Below are 26,968 nucleotides of genomic sequence, written 5' to 3' on the forward strand. Positions count from 1 at the left end.
TCTAAAACTGTACCCTTAAATTTGATTAAGATTAACCCTTTAGTAACCCAGTCATAGCCATCCCAAATATTCCACCTGTTTTTATGTTCAAATTGGCCTGATCCAGCCTCTCACACATACCCTACAATGGTTTTCTAAAATAAAATGAGCAAACACATCAAGTCTTGAATCTATGAGATAATGCAGGATTAATTCAAAATGTAAATAAATAAGCATTACATTTAAAAGAATCTGAATGACTGAGTGAGGAAAATGAGAGCAAGATGTTTGAAACACTAAGCTCCAGAAATTAAATTTCTTAGTTCAAGCTTCATCTGGAGATGTCTTATTCCAAATATAGAATTAAGACATGGAGAATAAACTTTACATTGAATACAATTTAAGAAATATGAATTTATATATGGGAAAGTTGAAATATTTGGAAATTATTTCAAAGCATGCCAACATACCTCTCTAAATCTACATTGATGCTTTACAATTGCCTATTTAAGCTACAAATATACAATCAGCAATAACTTTCCTATATTTCATTCAAATTCAGTGTATCTAGAACATTATTATCCAATATGCCTTCCTTTTGAGTAAGGTATGATTTGAGAGTGATTCCATTGATATTTCTAGCAGATCAATCAACTGCATAGCAATTTCCTTATTAGCTCATATAAATATCAAAACATTGTACTTGGAGGAGGAACCTGCTCTACCTGCTAGAAAAAAGAAGTCACATTTGATATGGTCCAATGAAACAAGGAATGGTTATACTAAGAAAGCCTTCATTAATGACTTGAACCGAAAGAACAATCTCTAACTACTTAGCTTTTGTTCCTTCAAATTATTGGAAGCCTACAGAGGACACTATATGGATTTCAAGCCTAATTTTTAAAGATTAAAATGTAAAACATCAGCTTTATAAAACTAAGATGTTCACATAACATGCAGAAACAAGTAGACATCGAGAAAAGCTACGAGTACTATCATGTTTTACAGGAATTATTTCCCTTGATAAAGACGACAACTTAGATCCCTGTATTGTACACTTAAAATTGTTATCAGTTCTGATTTTTGTTTTACTTTCAGCATTTTTTGATATTAAACAGTATACAACCCACTATTTGTTGAGGGTCACTGTACAACACTGTCCCACTGTTTCTTCTCCAAGCAGACTAAAGCTTCATGCCACCACTAGCTACTCTCTCTAAATATCTCATTCCTTCCTTGAGCTGGAAGTTTCACAAACTCCTTATATTTTCCCTGTAACATCAAACACTTCAACAAACATCAAATCCCCTATAAATTTGGCACACCTTAAATTCCAAACTAAAATCACCAACCTTCAATGCCTAAGCAGTTGTAATCACTGCTCTCACACACATTACAATAGACAGACTTCTTCTAACAAAGTATACACATTTCACAGTTTGACTATTTCCTACATGTGGTTAAGAAGTATGGGCTATAATCAGACAGTACCATGTTCAATCCCACTCTATGGCAAGTTTCTTCTATTTGAGTCAAACTAAGTCCTTGGAGTCATATTGCATGGGTGGGCTAAAAACATGCCAATTGGCCTTTATCAGAGTCCACTCTAGTGCAAACATTCAAGCCAAAAATAACTTTCATGTCTTTCTCATTCCACATCACCAATTTCAAAGACCAGGAAAAAATAAAAACAAAAAACATTGGTACTACTCTTCTGCCTGAATAATAAAAAAAAGCATTTCAAGAATATCACAAAGAATTTACATAAACAGAAAACTTGATTATTTATTCCATATTGAATAAATACTTTTGACTTGATATTAGAAATCATGAAATCAAGGCACTACTGATACTTTCAAATATCTTTATTAAAAAAAAGAACCGATCAAAGAATTGAATTTGCCAGTTTGCAAAATATTGGCAAAATGCTTCTAACATTTTCAAATGTTTACCTGGAGAATTTTGTTATTTTTTTTTTGTTTTTTTCTTCTTCTTTTTTAACCAAAACACAAATGTTTCTAATTTCAGTTTTCTAATATATAAGACACCAGTGACTATACAATCAACCATAATGCATAACTAAAATCATTAACGAGAACTAAAAGGAACAGTTCATTGCCTCAATTAAACAAAAACTAAGCTGGTTTCTTCAGGCCAAATCTCTGCTATAGATATTACAGTGATTCATAATCAACATACAAATTTGAAATCAGTAGTAAACATCTGCAAGCAAAGTGGTAAGCATTACCAAAGAAAAAATTATCATATAATCACAATGTCATCAAGTAGAATACTACATTAATTTGGCATATTCTACAAACAAAAAAAAAAAAATTATTTAATCATTTCACAAGGATAAATCTCCTTCCAATTAATAATGACAATGGTATGAAAAAAGTCAAGACAATAAGAAGCTTTCAATGTTTTAAGCAGCACAAATTTTCTGTTGTCTTAAAACTTTATACAAAATATTACTAATAGCAACCATAATGTGGTTACACTAGAGGAAGCCCTCAACCACACCCAATCATTATAGGAATTATTTAAAAAGTGGGTGTAGGAAGAGGGACATATTAAAGAGAAAACAAAATTAACAAAATGTTGAACAACTGGACTAGAAATAGAATAGATTACAAATGTTTTGAGATTATTTTTGATGTGAGTGTAAAAAAATTCAATTAAAGCAAATGATAAGGAATGGGAGAAGTATATTAAAAACTACGATTTCCATTATTTAGTGGAGTAGCCAATTTATGCTTCGTAAGTCCAAACTTACTTCCCAACAATAAAAAAATTTTTTTTATCATACAGCCAAAATCAATGCCTATTATAAAAAGGGAACAATTTTTTAACACTGTATCTTAAAGGAAAAAGAAGTTCACTCAAAATTCAACAAAGATATTTTAATCAGTTTACAGATAGAAAAACAAAATGGATAATATCTGAATAAATACATGCCCCTTGCACTACTGTGTTTTCTGTATTTTATATTTTTTTATGAGTAAAAAACACTCCGAAAAGATTTAAGATGGTAGCACAAAGGGTGTCGTCTGACATCTGTGATCAACTTGCTATAGTAAATCATCTCCAAAATTCTAAAGATAAAAAGACTACTAGATACATAAGGAACAAACTAACTAGTCAATAGTATAATAGAAATCTCTAAATACCAACAAGTGAAGCCAACTCTACAACAAGTAGCTCACATTCAATGTCAGTGCCAAGAGACATTTTATAAACAAAAATTCCTCTAATTGTACATCCTAGAAAAGTAGTTTTATAACAGAAATTGTATCCAGATGTCAGCTTTCCGAAATATTTAGCCTTCAGTAAAAAAAAAATTAAAAGAAACTGCTTTAAATGTACATTTTCAGAACAAACATTTAAGCAATTTATTCCAATCAATTTTATCAAACAGGCTTTATAATTCTATAATTATAAAATAAAACTAGATTCTGTTAATAATTTCTCAAAGCGGAATTAATAACAAAAATTGCCCAGCTTCTTTTTCTGATGTCTGCTTTGTTTCTTAAGGATACTATTAACTGTCAATGGCAATACTAGGCAGTATCATAGGGTAAAGTCCTTCATTAATGATAGTATACTAGACCAGTTTTAGTTGGAATTATTGAGTGAATTCAATTATATCACTGATACACTGTTTTATCTTACAGAACAGAAATATGATCATTATATCAAAATAAATGAGGATAAGGGTACATATTTCAAATGTGCCAAAAATGAATACCTGAAGTTAAATGAAGAAGCAGTAAACCCAAACCACTTATCAAAACAGGTAAAAACAGCAAAGAAACTAAGAAAATATATTGCCAGCTCAAAACCGAGATAATGTTAAATTGATGGATAAAATATTTTAGAGTTTGGAATGGAAATACAATCAATACATTGTCTTTCGTATTTTAGAAAATAAATTTTAGTAAAATAGGGAAAGAGGAAAGCAGAAAATTTAAATGAGCTATCGCATAGAAAATAGTATGTAATAATTTGTCTAATATAAAAAGAAGCATGAAATTGGCAACTCTTATCAACCAAATATTTGTGATCTGTGAGGCAAAAATGTGACCAATCAGAAAAGCAACATTAGCAAACCTTCACTTAGTCTGCATCTGATAAAGAAGTCCATCAAATTAGCAGATGATACTAAATCCATCATCTGTATAGTGAAGTCATTCGTGTGTGTGTGTGTGTGTGTGTGTGTGTGTGTGTGTGTGTGTGTGTGTGTGTGTGTATATATATATATATATATATAAGAGAAAGGGTTGCTTGCACAAATACTACGGTTGAAAAACATTTTAAAATATCCCAATATCCATAAGGTTGCAAAATATAAAAAAATGAGCATCACATCTTTTTGTCATTAAATAGAAAAACAATTTTAGATTGTTCTTCAAAAAGTAGGAAGAGGGAGTGGGGGGAATAATGGAATAGTTAGTGATTTGAGTTTAAAACTAATTGCAAAGCCTTATTGTTACTATACAAAGAAAGTTAGATAAGTATATGATATACATTTTTATATAAAATTTTTAAAACCATTTTTTTTACTTTTTGAAGTGGAAATATGAATAGCAAAGTGGTGGATTAAAAATGATGACTTAATGGCAGATAGTTATATACTTAGATTAGAGTAGGAGATTGGTGGAAAGAGTCAGAAAACTAAAACACACTAATTCACACTGACATCCATAGTAAAATCTTTCTTTCCTTGCAAATTAGATATTTCTGAGGTTTTGGTTGTGGAGGAATTGTCGCTGAAAGATGTCTCCATTGAACCAGGTAATTCCACTTTGGGCACCAAAACATATTTGCCATGCCCAGTGTTGTGCACTTTGAGGAAATAACTTATTTCTTCTGGAGAAAGTTTTTTAGAGATGCACAGGTAATTCTTGCCTTCATGTTGCCTGACATCCATTTTCAGATGTAAGTTGAAAGCAATATTTGTGACTACTTTCCTTTCAAGTGAGGTGATGCCAGGACCAAAAATGAGATCATCCAGAGTGTCCTTTTCCACATACTCATTCATTAACTGTTCCATGTATTTGACAGCAAATTTGTTCAAACCATCACTATCAGCATTTTTCTCACGTTCTTTCCCATCTTTGTTATCAGGCAGATTTTCAAAAATAGGCAACCCTCCAAGAAGGTCAATATTTCCAGAACATTTGTTTTCCAACACTTTTCCTTGTTCAACAATCTGTTCATAGGGAATCCAGCGACTTGAGTCATCTCTCCTCACAATCTGAAAATAATATAAAAATATTCAAAATTTAAGTATTTTCTATTTTCAAGACAGTGCTATTGCTTGGTCTTAGTTGTAAATGGTGAAATTAGATGAAGGACTGACACTGATAAACAAATCTATTTCCATACTGATATTAGAATCTTTTTGATGAGAGGGTATCAAATAATAAACAAAGCATTAAGAAAATTCATTAGTAATAAACACACATCAATAATGCCTACATATTACACAATTATCATCATCGTTTAACGTCCATTTTCCATGCTGGCATAGGTTGGACGGTTTGATTAAGGTCTGGAGAGCCAGTGGCTACACCAGACACCAATCTGATCTGGCAATGTTTCTACAGCTGGATGCCCTTCCTAACGCCAACCACTCCAAGAGTGTAGTGGGTGCTTTTTACGTGCCACCGGCATAGGAGCCAGTCAGGCGAGCCTGGCATCGATCATGTTCGGATAGTGCTTTTTACGTTCCACCGGCACAGGAGCCAGTCTGTGGGTACTGGCATCAGCCACATTCAGTTCATGCTTTTTATGTGCCACCGGCATGAGAACCAGCCAGGCAAACCTGGCATTGACCATGTTCAGATGGTGCTTTTTATGTGCCACTGGCACAGGAGCCAGTCAGGAGGAACTGGCCACAGCTATGATATTGGTTTTACTTGACTCAACAGGTCTTCTCAAGCATATCATATTGCCCGATGCATCAGAGGTATTCTTAACAAGGCCAGACGGAAATATAAATGAAGTTATATATGCCAATAAAAAACCTTTACTAATAACTGTAAGCATCAACATGATTGAGTTTGCTTTGATGCCAGTAGTTTAGGTTCAACCACACTGTGTGGTACCTCAAGTGTCTTCTAAAATGACCTAGACCTGTTCAATGCCACGAGTTGAATTTGACAGATGGCTTCTATATCGAAGTCCACCATGCATATATATGTATGCATGCATGCATCTGCCTGCCTTTGTACTGACATCACTTTAGCAGTGTTGAAATTTATGTCTGTTGGACATAAATTTCAACACTGCTAAAGTTGATGCTTACACTTATTAGTAAAGGTTTTTTATTGGCATATATAACTTCATTTATATTTCTGTCTGGCCTTGTTAAGAATACTTCTGATGCATTGGGTGATATGATATGCTTGTGAAGACCTCTTGAGTCAAGTAAAACCAATATCATAGTTGTGGCCAGTTCCCACTGACTGGCTCCTGTGCCAGTGGCACATAAAAAGCACCATCTGAACATGGTCAACACCAAGTCTGCCTAGCTGGTTCCTGTGCCGGTGGCACGTAAAATGCACCAACTGAATGTGGCCAATGCCAGTACCCACAGACTGGTTCCCAAAAACCACACAGTTGGAAAGCAAACTTCTTCACCATGCAATAAAATGACGTTTTAATGAGATGTAAGTATAATTTGCTTCGACCAAATTTAAAAGCACTACAATATTTCTATAATAAAATCTAAACTTTTACATGATCAGTTGTCAAGAAAGGAAAGAGTGTAATTCAACTGCATAAGCTAATGTAGTTATTTTGATTGACCGTGAAAAAAATGACGCAAGTTGAGTCTGATAAACTTTGAACTCAAAAGACAAAATGAAATACAATAGTTGAGGACTACTTTTTCATCCAAGTACCTGTAAATTATTAGAATATCTTAAATTAGAGATATCCAATATAACATTACTTCATTATAGTGTTATTTAATACATAAAACTATTCAGTCAATATTTATACACTGTATCTATTATGCTAATGTTGAGTGATATTACATGATATGCATACCTGTACATGTTTAACCCCTTTGCTACCATATTCCTGTTGAAATATGCTGTCTTTGTTTCAATTATTTTTGTAAACAATGAAAAATTTAATAAAATAACTATGTCCTTATTCACTTTTGTTTGGAACATAAATTAACTTGAAATTTTGATGTAAGATTTTAATTTACATCACTTTAGATAAGGAAGTTTGTATCATAAAACCAGAGACAGTCTGAGGCAGGTTGGTACCAAATAGCTTGACTACCAATTCAATGTGCCTCAAGGATAATGCAAAGAAACCACAATGATCAGTTATATCAGTTATAAAAGGAAGAAGCTTTGAACCAACAAAGACTGACAGCTCTAATAATCAGCTAACACAAAAATTGAGTTTAATGATAATGATGAAGATGTAAATACAGTTTACCTCAAAAGTGCTAATACAGTGTCAAAATTCTTTGCATTATGTGGCACCAATGCAATCACCAAATTATTCTACAATTCAAGATTATTCAGTTGAACATTTAAAGTGTTCCACTGAAAAAATTAGCTAAACCTAAAGAAAGATTTATCTCAGGGAGGTCAAAAGTTTTGATCTAAAGCAAAAATAAAGAGAATCAGTTAATAGTTTCCTGCTATGATTCAACACACATGCTTCTTCTAAATCCTCTACAAAGATGATCCAGAAGCAAAGCTTATAAAATTTTAAGTAAGGCTTTGCTTAGAAACTTACTTGAAAAGAAACCTTACTAGAAGTGTCTAAAACTGATCATCTTGATTGACTACATCACAACAAAGATAACTAAGATGGAAAAATTCTAAGACAGTGGTGACTATTATTTTTTTTTTGTTAGAGTATGATTGATTCCATTAATAAATATATTCTATAAATGGAATCAATCATGCCCAGACAAAAAATAACAATTCACAATTGTTCTAAGAATTTTGTTGACTTCAAACCAGGTTAACTCTGTTGTGTTAGCAGTCAGGGTAATACAACAAAGTTCTACTACAAAAGTATCAGACAAGTTTCTATTCAAATCTCTAAGCATATTAAAACTGCATCAGTTGTGGACCATTGCACTTTTCTAAGTTTTGTCCTGCATACAGGAATAAATGCTTTAAACACACTAAACTGGACCTTTTCAATAAAATCTGCTGGTCAAAATTATAGTATTCTACCAAGTTGGTCCACAACGTTAAGAGTCTAAAGAGGGAGTAACTTTCAATATTAATTGTGCAATAATTCACATCAGGTTAATTGTAAAATGGACAACTCTTGATAAGCATTCATGATCTTATGATGGGTCAAAACTAAATTTGGCACTACAACAATATTGGTTCACTTTGTAAATATGCAAAAGATAGAGAGAACCTGAAGTTCTATTGTAATTATCAGCCTTCAAAATTTTGGAATAATCAATGCAGATATTCTGAAAGTTATGTCCTATTATTATGAGTATTTAGCACCAATAAAACACTAAAATTTTACTATCAGATACAGTTACAAATACAATTTATTCAACTTAGGCCACAGCCGTGAAACTAGTAAAAGAGTTATGCACAACATTAAGGTATTAATAGTGTATCGCTAATTGTAATGAGTGCAGGAAAGACAGCGCTGATTACAAAGAACATTAAATAAAGCTTTTCAGGTAAGTTTCTTTAGCATTATGATTTTGATTGCTTGCTGTTTTTTATGTATACTAATTTTTTATTTCTTTTATTTGCTGTTTGCAATATATATCTCTAAAAGAATTTAAATGAAAAAATAGTTTTCTGAAGCTAACAATTTTATTTTACAGCTTAATTAGCACTCATTCTATTTATTACTGAAGATAAAATTGAAGTATTGAAAAATGCTTATCTATGAAGAGAATATTAGGTTGCAAGGGAAAATAATTTATAAATAAATATGAAATTGTATAAAGTAATTTATTCAATGTTCATTATTAATGAACATTCATGACTATAGCTGATGCATTTAACCTGAAATTTTTCAACACTAGATTGCAACTTCCACATTTTTAACATTCAAATATAAGTGTGGTCATTAAAAATATATTTTTCATTTGTATCATATCAATACAGTTGTGTAGGTTAAGTTATGTCATTCACAATGCCTTCTTATAACATTTTTTTAAAAAATTTTCAACTCTTGCCATGAGACCAACCTACAGTAAAAAAGACTTGGGGGAGGGGGGAAAAATCTTGCTAGGAACTTGTAGAAGCATATCTAAAGAACTAGTCTTCAGTTATGCAATAATGCTTATAGTGAAAATTATTAAATGTATGGTAAAAAGAAAGGATAACTAAGACATTCTTACTCTGATAACATCTTGAGTTTGATAGAGTTTCATCAAAGCAATTGCAGCAGCAGTGTTACGAGCATTGTTCTTTGAAGATGCTGAGGCCTCAGCTATTAGTTTCTTCTGGATAAGCATCTTACATCTGTTTGAAAAATACATCAATGACACATACATTCAATTATATATTTATTCAAGGTATCTGTTACATTAAAAGAAACAGTTGTTCCCAGATTAAGAAACTATAGCAGAAAATTGTATATTCAAATCCTGCTACATCTGTTAGCGTTGTAACTAGCAGGTTGTTCTACCATTTCAAATTCCAACCCTTACACCAGCACAGGAAAATGGATACAAGAATCTGATATTACAAGAAATGAAAACTGATTAATGTTATTTAAAATGAATCTATCAAAAGATCTGAGCAGTGACAGAACCATAGCCTTTATAATTAGTGCACCGTAATCACCAAAACTGGAAATTATACTGATTTTGCAAGTAGTATAAAACCAGTATTTGACTAACAAATATTAAAGATATATTCATTATTACTTTAATATCTCTATTGGTATAACTTGTCAATAAACAACATTCTCATCTAAGCCTTCTTTTAGTCAAGATCACTTACATTCACTGTTGCTTTAGAAATTCTATTGAGTATATTCTCAACAGAATTTTATTCAAATTTTAAGCTGTTAAAATGATATTTTTTCTTTACTCTGCCTGATACATAAAAGAAATTGTACTGTTTAAGCTCTTCTCAAAGTGCAACACAAGTTCAAAAACTGAAACAGATACAGTTAATCAGCTATATTAAAATAACACTACACCAACATGTTTTGCAAGATAAGATTTGTTAGAAGCTTTTACAAACTTCAAGTATTGTGCATTAATGATTATCACCTAATTCTGAAACAAAAAAAATTCACCATATTCTAAGCATGCAATCAAATCCTTGAAGTGTGTTTTAAATTTGTTAAGGTAATCAATTGTAAAGTAATACAATTAATTTGCTTAGTTGAGCTAACATCTTTATTTTGAAAAAAACTTTTAAAAATCTGTCATTGAGTATTTTTAACTTGTTTAGCAATAGATAAAAATAGAAAACTACTTACTTGAAAACATCTCCTTGTGGTTCTATTTCCCATTCCATTAACATGCCACACATTGTAGAACTATTGTTGAGAATACAGAAAGCATGTCGCTGCCGATCATATTTCCAGTCTTCATGTTCCATAATTACTAAATCCTCAATAGATTTGGAATTTTCTGGACTTTGAATTCTGAGCCTGCGAAGTCTTGGCAAATTAGATTCACCATATTTTCCAAATCCCTTCACAACTATGTCAATTACCATTGGATCAAGTTTATCTTTCATGGTGAGATTATGATGCTCACTGATCAGATAGTTGGGTGTACTGGTACTAAGAACCTCCCATGCATTTGTATAGGCACCAATTTGGGCATCCTTTCTGGTGTCACCTTCACCCTTTGCTATTAGAAGATTGTCCAAATAGAGTTCACAAGCTAGCGTCCGTTTCTGCATGTCACCTTCAACTTTACGATAAAGGCAAGTTGGTGACAAACAACACTGGACAGCCATTGTATCAACAGCATTAACTGTATTTGCTCTATGTGCTGACTCTTTGATTAATTTAATTAATGCTTCCAGCTTAGATGATAAATCAGTGAAAGTGGCTGTTTCTCCAGTTGTTTTTGGAGATTTCACCTCAGTACTAGATATGTTGAAACCAGAATGTTCCACAGGCTGTTTTTTATTGCCCTTCATTACAACTTCAAGAGTATTCTTTTTTATGAATTCAATAGCTTGTTTATAGGCTTCATGTTTAGCATCCTTCTTCTTACAACCCATACCTCGTCCAACCACCACATTTCCAATGGTCACTGTGCCATAAAATACAGCTTTGCCATTAGCTAATCTGGAATCTGATGGAGTGTAAGTATGTTCTAAAGTGCAATGTGAAGCAGAGAAGGCTTGGATGAAGGCAGAAATTTCATTGTCAGGTTGAGGATTGGTAGCTTTGAGCTGTGCAATTAACTGTTGGAAACCCACTTGTTTTTCATTGCCATGAAATGTTTTTTCTGGAGCACAACTCAGACCTTTTTCTTTACAAATATCTACCACTTTTTCCCAGGAAGGTTCAGTTTTATTCTTAGTAAGAGAATTAGTCAGTTCTGCTCTCATTTTTTCTGGACCTGGATCTTTCTGTTTTACAATGGACGCAACAGACTGCTTTGTCAGAACCTCAACAGCCTTTTTATAAACTTCATGTTTTAACTCTTTTTTACTAGCAGCTACAGCTCTAGCCATGAATTTACCTTCAACTGTTAGTTTGGCAGTGTACATAGATCGGCCACCAATGCGCACCAACTCTTCAACATCATAAGAATGATCTAATTTAAGTTTGCAGCTAGTCAAAGCATTTTCAATTGTTTGAATAGCATTGCATTTTGGGTAATCACGCTTGAGCCAGAGGGTAAAGTATTTTATTTTTTCAGATATTGTCATTTTTGACGTATCGGCAGGTAAATTAACTCCTTGCAAAGGGGAAGCTTTTGCATTTTTTCCTTTGACTCCTTGAGATAATCCTTTTGCAGCAGCCTGGAGATTTCGTAGACCAGCTTTCAATGAACCTCGATCACCAAAATTTGCCAAACCTCCACGCTGTAGTTTTCCTCGTGAACCAACACCTCTCTTTGCTAAAAGAAATTTAAAATACTTAAATCATAAATAAAATCAATTTTTCACACACAAACAAAGAGGAATTTATTATGTAAATTAAATTTGAAAATTTTACAAAAATGTCAACTGGATAAAGTTACATAATGATGATGTATATATTTAAATATAGTAACTTACCATCAATACCAGCTCCTCTGCCAGACTTCCCTTTATATTGATTCCCTTGTCTGAAGGTATCAGATGTATCAAGTAAGAAACTTAGATCAATGTCGCTGTAACCTTGAACAGTTCGGATAGCATCTCTGATGCGGTTAATTTCAGATCCAACACCACCACCACCTCTTCCTGCACCACGTCGGCCTCTTCCATAAGGACTAGACCCAGCACTGCCAAATGTCAAAGAGTTCTCATCAGTAAGCCATTGGCCCCAAATTGGTTGGTTTCCAATACGTCCACCACGGTTGGAGGCAGAACCACGTTGCCCTCGGCCACCAAATTTACCGCCACGCTGTTTTTGATCATACTGATAAGCTTGATCACCAACATAATAATCATCAATTGTTCCTTGGTTATCAAAATAACCAGTGGCAAATTCACCAAAGTCTGATTCATCAACATATTGTTCAGCAGAGTAATCCCAGCAATACTCGTTACCCTGATATCCTGCTTGATATCCAAAGTTTTTCATACCCTTTTGTGGAGATTTCCCCTGCCAATGGCTGTTGCTGTTACTATTATTATATGGTGCCACTGATCCCCAATTTGAACTAGCACTTTTCCTCTTTGAGTCATTCCAGTTTGTATTGTATTGACCAGATTGATTGGAATACATTGCATCGACACTACCGTATTGATCTCCTTGACTACCATATGACTGATTCAATTTAATCATTTTGTTACTTTTTTTCTCTTCTCCTGGGCTAGCTGACTGCCACTGACGTTTGTAACCACTAACATTGCTAGATAATCCAGCTCCATAGCTAGTAGAAAAGTTGTTGCTGTTACTGCTGCTGTTGATAAGATTGCTGCTTCCCATACCATCCCAGGCTGTTGCTCCAGAATTCCAGTGATTGCCATAATTTGAATTGTAATCAAAGCCTGACATTTCTTTGCCACCTGACCATTGACTGACTCCACCTCGATTCATATTTAAAATCTGGTGCAGTCACCTGCAAATAGAAAAACAAGCAAACATAAAATTTAAATATAACCCAAGGAGAATTCTATTTCATCAACTTTTATATATGTATTGTGTAAACTAGTAAAGTTTAATGATTGCATGTGCTTTGTAGAAAATTGTCAGAAAATAAAAATAATTTGTAAAACAAACATTTTGATTTAAATAACTGTTGCCAATAATGTACAATTAAGTTATTTCCAAATGTACTATATATATATATATATATATATATATATATATATGATTTTTAATCTAAGTGGATATTCTAAGGAATGAATCATTCCTTAGAATATCCACTTAGATTAAAAATCAAAGAAAAAGCTAAAAACTTAGAAGCAAAACCATGAAAATTTCATTCCTATCTAACTTCAATTATAAATATATAAAGAAAATATCCAGAACAATCAACAACAAAGAATTCATTCACTTCAGTGTTGATACAAAACCAAAATGATATTCAATCACCATAATTTAACTATTTTAATAAAAATTTCAACAAATAATGTTATATAAACGCAGAATTGGGGAGTTTCTGACAATGTTTATGATTCCAATAGGAAATACAACCTATACAGCCTGAATATCAACTCAAACTATTTAAGACACATCAGAAAATTAACTCCAACATTGTTTATAATGACTCCATGTTTTCATTATGCAATCACAGATTAGCCCAACAAATTCAGATATTGCATGAAATATCAAAAGAATGGTTGGTTGGTTGTTCCTAATACCAAACATATTACACACTATTTTATTCTATATCTCACACAAGACTTTGCCCTCTCCATTTCCTCGGTGTTGACATGAACAGAACAAGTCAGCAAACCTACGACAAAAATATGGTCTGTATCAAATATATTTAACTGGTCAGTAATTAGCAGTTATTTAAGAATGTCAAAAAAGTGGGACATGAAATAAAAGGAATCTAAGACACAATACTAACTAAAAATTTAAAACATTACCAAAGAAATATACTTGTTTAAATTGAAGGTTAGTAGCAAAAATTATCTTTCTTTTTTGGTACACTAAAGGAGGGGAAATAACAAAGCAGTTGAAAAAATTTTAAATCTTACATCATTTTAGCAATGCAATGCAATGCATAAAAATCTACAATTATTATCTTATCCTTTATACTTATATATCTGAAGGGATTTTACTGAACAAATTTGTATGCTTAAGTTAAGGCAATAAGTGGAAGAATTACGTCAGTTATATAATGCAGTGTTTTTCCAACTCTCTGTACCAAGTTCAAATACTGCCATGATCAACTTTGCTTTCCATCTTTTCAAAATAAAATAAAATACTAATTTAGTGAAGAGAATTTTTCCTTTCTCTTTCTCCTTGGACTATAACTGTAATTCAAACAGTTCAGTTCTATCACACCATGTCACACTGAATTAAGACTATGTGTCTGTAGAATATTCTGCTATTCACAAGTAGGGATTCAACTGTAGATTGAACAATTGATTGCTCATCATGACAAATAGGGGATATGGCACCTAAAGGTCTGACAATAAAAATGACACTCATATATCAATTAGAGCATGACAAAATTGGGTTGGCTCAAAACATTGGTTGGAGCCATCAAATACACATCAGCAGACCAGTATTTAAACTTCAGGTGCACTGCAACTTCATAACACTTCCTCCCTCCGCATATTAATTAGTCTACAAAATCCTTATACTCTCTTAAAAAATGTCAACTTGCACAAGTGAATTTACAGGACATTCAATTCCAAACTTGATCCATAAATTTTTTAAAGCATTGAATCATCTTATATACTATAGAACTACATTTCTGAATAAAACACATCAATACTTTGTGAGTTTAGATGTGATTATAACAATTACGAAAAAGCCTTAGTTATATATCAAAGAATGTATTGTAATATTTGATACTTCCAAAGATAATTTTTTTTTTTTAATGGCTCACTTTCTTCTACTTTTGAAAATTCAAAATATTTAAATTTAGGGAAAAGCAAACCAATGATCTATTGGTTCTTTGGAACTTAGTTTCAACATTATATCAAGTGATCCAAGATAGAAAATATTAATAAAAAAATTAAACACATTATTGCCATAATCTAGCTGTAAAAACACACAAACACTCAATCTGTATTTTAATGATGACTAGATTATCAGTAAAACATGTTCAACTGCTCATAATCTCCTAAACATATTACAAATACAGAAAACCACTGCCTCCACTTGTTCTAGACAAGCACAAAATAAGTCATCAAATTTCACTCCTAGCTCAAAATCTGTATAGGCATTTTAACCCCATAACAAATGCAAAGGAACTGCCAGTTATACTCATTACCAAACCTACCGACATTCTTTAACATCCCAACTTGTTACAATGAATCCTACATAACTAAAACCACTGCATAATGGAAAAGGTTAAGTCACCAGTGAAGCTCATGTAAATAGCGAGCAAATGTCCCTCAAATCATACTCTACTGTCATATATACAAAAATGTGTGATTACAGCTTTTTATCATGGGTCTGCTCAATTAAGGCTGATCTAGGCTTAACATTTTGAGCCATATCCAACCCAAATATTCTACTGTTTTATGTTCAAACAAACCAGATCCAGCCTCTCACATCTACTCTACAATGTCATTCTAAAAATAATAGCATTATGAAAATATCAAGTTAAGAGATAATGCAAGATTAATTCAAAACAATGAATAAATAAACATCATTACATTTGACAGAGTAATCTGAATGCCAAATGTTTAAGACACAAATAATCAAGCACAAATCAACTGAGCTACTGAACAATTAAGCTGCTTATTTACATATTAAAGACATAACTAAATTGTATTTTATAGTGGTTTTCACAAAATTGCTGTTTAACAGAAATGAAAGATAAAGAAAAAACTATTTTGGTAATTAATTAAATAACCAGTGTAATAAACAATGGTGAGTTAAGACAATGACATATCCCACTTGAAATGCCGTTATATTTTAGCTATGTTGGTACTTCCATTAAATAAAATAGCAGCTTCACAAGAATCAAGATGTTATTGCCAGGGAAAAGCAAATTTTAAAACCCAGCCAATCAGTAGTGCACAGTTCTAACAAATAGAAACAATGATGGGCCAAATCCTTTGTTTTGAAGCTCATGTATCAGTTAGCATTAAACCTTTCTGAAATTAATAAAATAAGTACCCTACATCATGTTACTTGTTAGTCTCCCTTACAAAATATAACTGAATTCAAACCTAAAATTCAGAAATAAATATTTTCCTAATTAGTATTACTTGAACAGTAAACAAGTTACTGAACCAATTGTTTAGCAGTTCAACATGCTCTGTTATATGTGTGATTTGAGGAAAATTTGGCTGCTGCCTATAACAGGTCAAGCAACCAAACAGAAGCCCCTTTAAAGTAATTTTTGCTCAACTAAAAATATGTAAACAATAAAAAGATGACAAATCTACATGTTTAAGACACTGTTCAATATTTTAATCATCAAAACAGTTATTAATGGTAAATATTAACCAATTCTTGGACAATAGTTTCTGGTTGCTTGGATACACATTTAAATTAATAAATTAAAGCAAAATACAAGTTAGAGAGGCAACGTGTTGAGACACCATTTCACCATGATATATGCATAGACAAGCAGTGGGAAAAGCTTTGTAGTTGCTGGAACATATAATCTAATGTCTTATAAGAGAACAATAGGACAATACACTCCTAGGTATACAGAGTGATCATAACTGGAACAACTGGATCAAAGGTTTGCTCAACTATGGTTGACTTAGTGCTAAGCAGCCACATGCTTCATCACCTCACTAATCTGAAGCATAGACTGCATATAGGATGAAATACAAAAATCTTAAATCCATTATTTCTATCTGCTTTGGCACATTGACTAAATATGATACATATAAACATTTTTACCCATGCAATATCAAAAGCTGACACTCTTCACAGGAATTACTTATTAAAAATGTCACCTTCAACCTGAATCTACAGGGTCAATGCTCTTAACTTGCTCTAGCATTAATCATACAACCCTTATTGAATAGAACATGCAAAATACTTGTCAATTCTAGTGGTGGTTGTTGCCATCGCCAACAGATTAAGGTATGCGGGTGCCTACATTGTGTGAGGTAGGTTTGGCTAACACAATGCAAGAATGTGAGCTATCACTTCCTTGACTACTTGCCACGTGCTATAATGATTTGGTCACCCATGAAGTCATACAGTTCTTACCATTTAGCAAGCCAACCCATTTTACAAAAAAGATTACAAAAGAATTTGATCCCAGTTGGAAAGAAGAAACAAAAATTGAATGGCAAAATTGTAAAACAACTGGATATAAAATCTCTTTCCTATCTGAATATGGTTGACAAAATAATCTCAATATGTGGTAACAGAAGCCATTTAGGGTTAGCAAGAAAAAGGAATTTATACTTCTAAGTCGTACCCTTATAAAAAGTGATCAAGTGCATTAAGAAATTCATTAGTGTGGAAAACTATATTTACTGTCCTCTAAAAAATTCCCATAATCTAACAAGTATTATTCACTTTCACGAAAATAAATCAAAAGCAATAAATGGGCTAAAATTTGTAAACAAAGTTAATTTATTCACCAGCTGATAAACTAATTAGCTGATAATTGGTAAGTTTCCTTCGAAGATGATATTGGCTTCAGTTTGAAATAATTATGCCACAGTTATGAATCCAAATATCTTTTTTAAAGCTTATTTTCAGATAAAATACTTTTAATTGCTAGTTACTTTTTTTTAGATATATAAAATAACCATTTAGCCTTCAATAATAGATATCTGGAATATAAAACCAGTTGATAAAAGAGATATTTCAAATCCCTCCAAAGAGTACACATTCTTCTGAGTGTAGGTATGATTGTACAGTTTTAATTTCACTTTGCAACCACAAGGTTCCAGTTTCAATCACCTTTTTGTTTTCCCTGCACTGTGAGCAAGTTTGCTTGGGTTGTTGATCAATATATCAAGAATAGAATTTGATAGACAAAAACCATGCAGAAATTATTTGTGTTGTTCCATTATTAGCGAAAAAAGAGATTACTAGATCATGAATTAAGTGTTAATATGATGACCCTTGAAGGCACCCAAACTAAAACCAATAACAGAATATAATACCAAATGCTTGTCACAAGTTGCTGTTTTAAATCTTGTGTGGATACACTACCTACTGCTAAGACTACACACCCAATTCTTGCTTAGTAATTATGTGAGTGCCTGCCAATGAGTAAATAAGGTGTATATGGCTAACCAACATTTTTAAGGTTCAAAAGAAAGCCTTCATGAAAGTCAATCAAAATACTTACTGAAATGACCAATCCACCATCTACAATTAGGAGTTTGTCATGTTTAAGCACTAATGATGAAAGTACTTTTGAGCAAACAATTGACTATTCTTAACACTGATGTATCAACAGTTCACCCTTTAGCATTCAAATTAGCTGAGATTTCGATGATGTGGTTGTGTAGTTTTAGAATGATATTGCTGGGTAGGTGTGAGAGGCCAGATCTAGCTGGTTTGAACATAAAACAGAATATTTGAGCTGAATGTAGCTGGTTCAAATGCTTATTCCATTCTATTTCTTTGTTCCGTAAGTCAACTTCTAGGTTGCTAGATATTCTTGCTTCTCATTATTACTATTTTCATTTAATGAATGCCTGCAACATTCTCATATCATATACAATCACTTTCCAAAACCATAAGTTATATAACATCTTTTGGTTTCATGAATATTTATGACCAATATTCCTCAATCACCATTACAATCTACATCTACTTAGTTACTAATGTCATTGAGAAAAGAACAAAATAATTTTTCACTTTTTAGTTTCCTACCTCATAGTTCATTGTCGTTTAACGTCCGCTTTCCATGCTAGCATGGGTTGGACGATTTGACTGAGGACTGGTGGACCAAGAGGCAACACCAGGCTCCAATCTGATTTGGCAGAGTTTCTACAGTTGGATGCCCTTCCTAACGCCAACCACTCCGAGAGTGTAGTGGGTGCTTTTACGTGCCACCAGCACGAGGGCCAGTCAGGCGGTACTGGCGACGGCCACGCTCAAAATGGTGTATTTTACGTGCCACCTGCACAGGAGCCAGTCCATCGGCACAAATTTAAGATATGTGTCAAATTTTCATAAATTTTAGAATTTCATTTGCCTGAGCACTTTACTGGAAACAGTCATAACAGTTTCGGCTGACCCCCAATAGTGTGTCTGTCTCACCAAGAACTTAACACAGAACAAATTCAAGGTCTTCTCAAAGATTGTATAGTAACAACAAGGTGACTCCCAATTTGCAACATTCAGGTGAACGTAGAAAAGAGTAGTAGTTTTGCCACAGGTACTGCAGGTATAAATAAAACATACCAAGTTTTTCATAGAGAAAAACGATTATCAGTATATGTAGAAAGCAACGGCAATTTGCAGGACAATGGAATTATCATCCTCTGTACATAATAGAGGACAGGATTACAACCCATCAGAGTTGAATGGCAGTACATATTTGACATAGAACAAAGAGGTGACACATTCTTCCTGCCCGTAACAGCCAAAGTAGACCAGAGATATAATAAAGTATACCAAATTGCAGTTGTTTTATAGTTGTCCTGAACAGAATTTTTACTAGCTTATACTAGTTGTATTGAAGATTTTTTATAATTCTAACTCAGCCTAAGACCCAAATAATCTAAACCATTCTTTTACGATTTAATTCTATTTTAAGTCTTTCAACAAGACGTCAATAGTATGTAATATGAAGGATATAGTAATCCATATTTGAAGGATCCTAGCTAAGAAATCAAATGTGTCATAGCAAGACTAAGAGAGAGAATAGAAAATAAACATCAATCTTATAACCCTATGAATACAAAGTTTTTGTCTTAAATGTAAATCTTAAGTTGGCTCAAACATATATGCTGAGACCCCCTTCGGTCATGACTGACCATGGGATTGCACCTAGAAAGTTACACTTCCAGGCACAAGTCATGAGTCCAGCCAAGGTTGTTTATGGAAGACCAGCAGTCGCCCATGCATACCGGTCTCCCCTCTCCACACCACCAGTGTTATCCAAGGGAAAGGCAAAGGTCGATACAGCTTGGCACCTGTGACATCACAACTCATTTCTACAGCTGAGTAAACTGGAGCAACATGAAATAAAGTGTCGTGCTCAAGAACACAACACGCAGCCCGGTCCGGGATTCGAACTCACAACCTCTCGATCATAAGCTTGACGCTCTAACCACTGAGCCATGCACCTTTACATTATATATATATATATATATATATATATATATATATATACACATACATATATATAAAGTTTTGATTTGACTGAATCAGTTGTAAGTCTCATCTATATAATGGACAGTACAGCATTTTCAGACAAATTTCTGAAACAAAGATTCCAAAATCCCAACAACTTGAGACAAAGTGCTTCAATTTTGGGTTTTCCTGGGGTTTTTTTTAATGCTTTAAATCCATTTTCTAATGCAAGAATGAATATTTCCACTTTTCCTTCCATAAATTTTATACTTCAATATAATTATGCTAAAGGTTTCGAGATGATATCCCAACCAATCTGTGTGGCACTCCGTCGCTTACGACGTCGAGGGTTCCAGTTGATCCGATCAACGGAACAGCCTGCTTGTGAAATTAACGTGCAAGTGGCTGAGCACTCCACAGACACGTGTACCCCAAACGTAGTTCTTGGGAATATTCAGCGTGACAAGGCTGACCCTTTGAATTACAGGCACAACAGAAACAGGAAGTAAGAGTGAGGGAAAGTTGTGGTGGAAGAGTACAGTAGGGTTCGCCACCATCCCCTGCCGGAGCCTTGTGGAGCTTTAGGTGTTTTCGCTCAATAAACACTCACAACGCCCGATCTGGAAATCGAAACCGCGATCCTATGACCGCGAGTCCGCTGCCCTAACCACTAGGCCATTGCACCTTCACAACCCAACTAATAAATATTGATTAATTAAGAGAAAAACAAGCAGACTGAATGGAAGAAAAAGATTTAAACTTTAGAAAACATAACTACAACCATGAAGTTTCAGGTTCAGTCTCATTGCACAGCACCTTGGACAATTACCTTCTATTATAGCCCCAGGACAACCAATGTTTTGAGTGAATGTGGTTGCCAGAAACTGTACAAAAACCCATTGCGTGTGTGTGTGTCTCCATAGCGACATTTGACAATCAGTGTTGGCTTGGTTACATCCCAGTAATTCAGTGGTTCAGCAAAACAAACCAATAGAATCAGTGCCAGACTTCAAAAAAAAAATTGGGGGTGAATTTGTTCAACTAAACTAGTCTAAACATATTTAGCCTGTAACTCATAGCCAGTAATAATCACTGGTTAGAAATAGCTACCAAATCTCACCCAAATTACATTCTAAAAAAATGCAGTGGATAATACCATACAAGGCAGCAAAAATGCTTTAATTAAAAATCTACTAAAATAAGGATGATTTCAGGTAAAACAATAGAAACTGTTCAAATCATGTACAAACAAAATCTAATTTTGATCCTTTTTCAAGTAAATGCCAGCCATGATATACATGTAACTATACACTATTAATGTTATACTATAAAAAGGTTGGTTTTCAACTAGTGTAGAGTAGCAGAAAATGCCTTTTGGTACCAACCCACCTCAGACTGCCCCTGATTTTATAACTTCCTACTTTATGACACAAACTTCCTGTTTTAAAGTGATCTAGCATAAAGCCATCATATAAATTTAGGATTCAAACACCAGCTTAATATTGAAATTTTTATTTTGTTAAATTCATTATTTTTAAAACTAACTGAAACAAAGACTGTATTTCAACAAAAATATAGTAAGAAATGGGTTCAGTTAAATGATTTATTCTACTCTACCATTCTCCCACATAACTAGTCACAATTACATGTAATATACCATATTTTTACAAGTCCTATTATATCTAAGAGAAAACATTTGAAGCAGAATTTTTTTTTCTGGGAAAAGAACTTTAAACTCTTAATTCACTTAGTCATTAATACTTTGTATTTTCTGATAATGTTTAAGGTTTTTCAGTATTGGTCATTGTTTCAAGCTTTGCAAGAGACATCCAGTTGAATATAATTTCACTTGTTTTATCCTACCCATCAGGTTAAATAATAACTACTTTCAGTTTACAATCAGTGGAAATTAGGAAAGCTGCTGGCTGGAATTTCAACCAATACTACAATTAATATTAACTTGTAGTTAAGTTCAAATCATTTGGAAAATTCATTTCAAAATCATAATATCATACAATTAACTTCATCTTACTGTAACTGAGAGAAAATTGATCTTTGGAATAGTATTTCTAAATTCCATAAATAAATTTTTAAAATTTCTTAACATGTCAGAGGTACTGACAAAATATTTTGTGTTGTTTGGTTACATGCTTATGCTAAGTCTCAACTTCTCCTTTCCAAGATTGATAAATCTTTCTACTAAAGATACAAGGCCTGAAATTTTGGAAGCAGGGCTAAGTCGATTACATCAACCCCAGTGGTCAACTTATATACTTATTTTATCAAACCCCAAAAGGATGAAAGACAAGGTCAACCTCAGCAGAATTTAAACTCAGAACATGAAGCTGGAAGAAATCTTAGATTCAGTGAGTTATAACTTAGAAGACATTTCCCCAGCATGGTCTCACAGTCCAATCATTGAATGAAATTAAAATGTTACATTCCCCAAACTTTCAAATACAAGTGGATTTACAAAATGTGCAATAAAATTTCACAAATAGTGTGACCATAACTTAGAATAAGGTTCGTTCTCATAACATCCTCAAAAATTTCATAGCAATGAGCTCCAACTATTTACCTAAATCTAAAGTATTTAAACTATTTTTCATCTAAATTTATTTGAAGAGTAAACTATATTTTCATATTAACTTTATAAACCACTTAGAAATAAACTGATCTTTGTAGGGGTTAAAAAAAAAAAAATGCAGGGGTGTCTAATACCAAATCATATTTCTGTAAAATTCCCAATCTTTTTAAGAAAGCAGATACAAAGCTTTGAGTTAAGTTATAAGTTGCTCAAAAAACAACTAAACATTTAAGCTTTAGCATTAAAGCAGTACTCAATACTTGAATTTTTAGTATTCTAATTAATGTGATAGCTAATAAAACAAATAAGAACAGAAAACTAGTCAAATTCCTAAGAAATTAAGTATAAGCAACTGTAGCTCAGCTTACCTCTGAGTGTTAAATATTAGGAATGGGGTTTATGTAACATAAAAAATGTGCAACAAATATTGAAACGCATATTCAACACAAATATACCAATTAGAATGTTAACTTAAAATCATTTAACAAAATCAACACTTGTAATCTAATTTTAAAATGAGAATTAAGCAAAACATGAACTGGAGGGAGGTTAGTAAGTCAGAAAGAAAGCAGAAGTCAGAATAAGCCTATATTAAATGCTTATAAGGAAATTAAAATCAAACATTGGTTATAAGCTTATTACTTAAATGTTTTGATGTACAGAAAATTTAAATATTAGATATGATGGCTTAGTAAGAAAGGGAATATCTTTCTATAAACAAGCATGCAGACCGTTTCAAGTTCAAGCCAAAGAAAAATGCATGCTGTCTTCAATGAAATATATTTTATTAGCCATAAGTCTTTTAACCAAATTTCCAAATATAATTGAAACATCTGATTAATTTCATAAAGAATGCAATATAATATATATAATTATATAATGTATATATTTCAGTTTAAATTTATTAAAATTAATATTTCCTATTTAATTTTATCAGTCTTAAAATCTATGGGAAAAAAATTTAACCAAGTGCAACTCTGGATGCAAAAAATAAGCAACCCAGCCAAAAATATTCATCTAAGTAACAACTAAAATCTAAAAGCAGTGTTACAATAAAACTTGGATAATAAGATAAACAGACTAATAGCAATAGCAAAATAAAATATATTTATATTAATAACAAAAGGAAACAATCTGCAAACCAGTTCTATGCTACTTGTCAGCTCCAGTTCAATAAATTACTTTTAGACAGCAAGACTTTTTTTCAATTACTTTTAAGGTGGACCTTACCAAATGTGCAAAGCAGGAAATAGAATTGAATAGAGCCATTAGACAAATTAGAAAGATAATATAGCAATAGGACAACCTAATGCAAACAAAATTGGTATCGTACCAATTCTATTAGATGTGCCAAGACAGAAGGAATAAAAAATAGTGACTGGTAACTGTACATTAATATTCCAAGAGCAATATGCATTGGAAATTAACAATCATTGTTAATGGGTTGGCATAGGCACACCACAAACCAGTGGAAACATTAGGAGAGGAAGTAGAGCTTGAAAAGGAGCAAAGCATTGATTCAATGTGAAATGGGAGTTCTAAAGTAACAGCTATCTATTTATAAAGGGTTTTTACTTGCTTTTAGGAAAAATTTGGACTAAGATGTTATACAACTTTAAGGAAAAAAATTAACACAATAGAGCAGCCACTGCAGTGCATAATTTATGCAATAAGAAATTCCTCACCATGCTTGGAAGAATGACCATCCACCAGTGCAGACTAGAGCCCCAGGGAGAACCTGTGGTGGACAGCAAAGCAGAAACTTTAGGAAAGTGGTATTTCACCCAACCAAAAACTAAATTCTGCAAATTAAAAACCAGATTGGAACAAGAGAATCCTAAAATTCTTAACATTCCTTGCCAGGAGCATGCCCAACAATTAAGAGTCTTACCAATATAGGAAATGGGATCTTGCTCATTTCTAAGTGGTGAATAAAAGAAAATATATAGTGTAATACTACTTTAACATATGTATATGTATGTGTGTATGTGTGTGTGTATATATTCATATATACACACACACACACACACACATATATATATATATGCATTAATGAAACAAACTCCAAATTGTTTAGTACCTTAAGGTTTGTGTAAGATTTCTAGTAAAATAAAATTTTAATAATGAAAATTAAGGAACTTTTTTTTTTTTTTTTTTAGCAAGGCTCTTCACAAAATCAATATAATATGTATATGCAGTCATATACAGTAAAATTATTCAAATTTCTCTTGGTAAATTTAAGTTTTAGTTGTACTAAAGATTTCCCAACACCCACAATTATTTGGTTTGAAAACAATAAATTTCTTATAAAGTACAGTATCCTTTGCCTTTAAGTTACCTAAATGCTGAAACAATTGGATAACTCTTGCATCCTGATCAAATAAATTCATCTTAAAATCTCATGGAAAAATGCAAAAATTTGTCACATTGACAATGTTTCTCAGAATTCAGACACCAACATGAATTATGCATATCATTCACATCTTTAACATGCAAGTTATCATTATTGTAAAAAAAAAAAAAAAAAAAATCAATCAAGCTTTATAATCTTAGTTCAGCAGTTTCATTAAACCAAAATTAGGGCCAGTAACCAAAACAAATAAATTGTATGAAACCCTGATATATCTTAATTTGTTTTTTGTTCTATTTAATCCTTATGATACCCCAAGACCTCTTTTGGTGCTGTTACAATCTTCCAGTTTTAAGTAATCATAAAACCTATTCAACTGTCATGTTAATTTATGTTCCAAATACCAGCTTAAGTTATTTTACTAAGTTTATTAATTTCAAAATTAATTAAATTAAAGGTAGTGTATTTCAACTGAAATATAGTAAGAGGGTTACATTCAAAATTTAGATAACCTGCCACAAGTGTTGAGTTTTGTTAAAGATGTTAAAATCCTTAAAGGTAAATGTTAGTCTTCAGAAACCAGTGACAACTACATCTGAAATATTACCCCACACATGCTTTAATTACAAATCACACCTTAAACTTGTAATTTCTCTTAACAGTTGAAGCTGGTATAAATTACAGAAGAAACTTTAGCCCAATTATTAGTCACTGCGGTTCTTTTTGTACTCCACACCCATTTCAGCATTGAGATAGTGTCATATAACCATTTTTGGAGCATGCCAAGTATATTCATCTTGACTATATTCAATGTTTAAAATTTCGGAAGTGTATAAATTTATCTTAAAGACATTTAATGGAGGACTGATTCGTTTAGAATTAGGGCTAACTAATGCATAAGAGTGTATTTAACGTTTAATTTCCAACTATATATATATATATTTTTTTTTGTGCAAGTGTTTTCTTATACAGCAGCTTTCTGATACTGGAGAGTGACAATATGTACATAGCAGCATATAGTTTGTTTCTGAGATGAAATCAATGCACAACAGTGTTGTAGTTCATCAGAAACAAACAGTGACAATAAACAAAAATACAATATAAAAGGTAAACCAAAAGCCCACAAGACTATTGGAATCCCTTTTAAACAAAAGAGCAGCAACAAGTAAATCCAAATTAACTCAATCAGTGGCTATGATAAAAAAAAAAAGAGATTAAAATTATCTATCATCTAACTTATAGAAACACCCATCCTCAAAGTGTAGTGCCTGTATAAATATGAAATTAATGTAAATCAAAAACACACCAGAAAACATCTAAGTAAAATACATAAAAAAACAAAAACCTTTATAATAAACTATTAGCTAAAATTAGTAGAAAAAATATTTTAACACCACAAAGAGCAAAAATTTAATAAGTAAACTGGTATAATCTGTTACTGTCTAACCCTTTAATCTACACAAAGGATATAAAAGTGTAAATAGCAAAATAATTTTGTATAATTTGGATTTACTTGTAGCAAAATGAATATGAATGTTTTT

General features: G+C 32.4%; 1 protein-coding gene across 6 annotated transcripts in view; it reads right to left on the minus strand.

Annotated features, from left to right (window-relative positions):
- Positions 1–1,826: 1,826 nt before the first annotated feature.
- LOC106878071 (uncharacterized) overlaps positions 1,827–26,968 on the minus strand; it is a 30,842-nt gene continuing 5,700 nt past the window's right edge. For 2 of the 6 annotated variants that reach the window (XM_014927191.3, XM_014927176.3), the window contains 5 exons: positions 24,763–24,815; positions 12,201–13,192; positions 10,435–12,040; positions 9,341–9,464; positions 1,827–5,236 (listed from right to left, as the gene is read on the minus strand). In XM_014927191.3, coding sequence (XP_014782677.2) covers positions 4,664–5,236; positions 9,341–9,464; positions 10,435–12,040; positions 12,201–13,170 — 3,273 coding nt within the window. In that variant the 5' untranslated portion in view covers positions 13,171–13,192; positions 24,763–24,815 and the 3' untranslated portion in view covers positions 1,827–4,663. Of the gene's footprint in view, positions 5,237–9,340; positions 9,465–10,434; positions 12,041–12,200; positions 13,193–24,762; positions 24,998–26,968 lie in introns of all 6 variants that reach the window. The other 4 variants (XM_014927198.3, XM_014927167.3, XM_014927183.3 and 1 more) reach the window with 3 other exon arrangements.

Source organism: Octopus bimaculoides, chromosome 1 (genome assembly GCF_046866305.1).
Source record: "Octopus bimaculoides isolate indiv1 chromosome 1, ASM4686630v1, whole genome shotgun sequence".
NCBI lineage: Eukaryota > Metazoa > Mollusca > Cephalopoda > Octopoda > Octopodidae > Octopus > Octopus bimaculoides.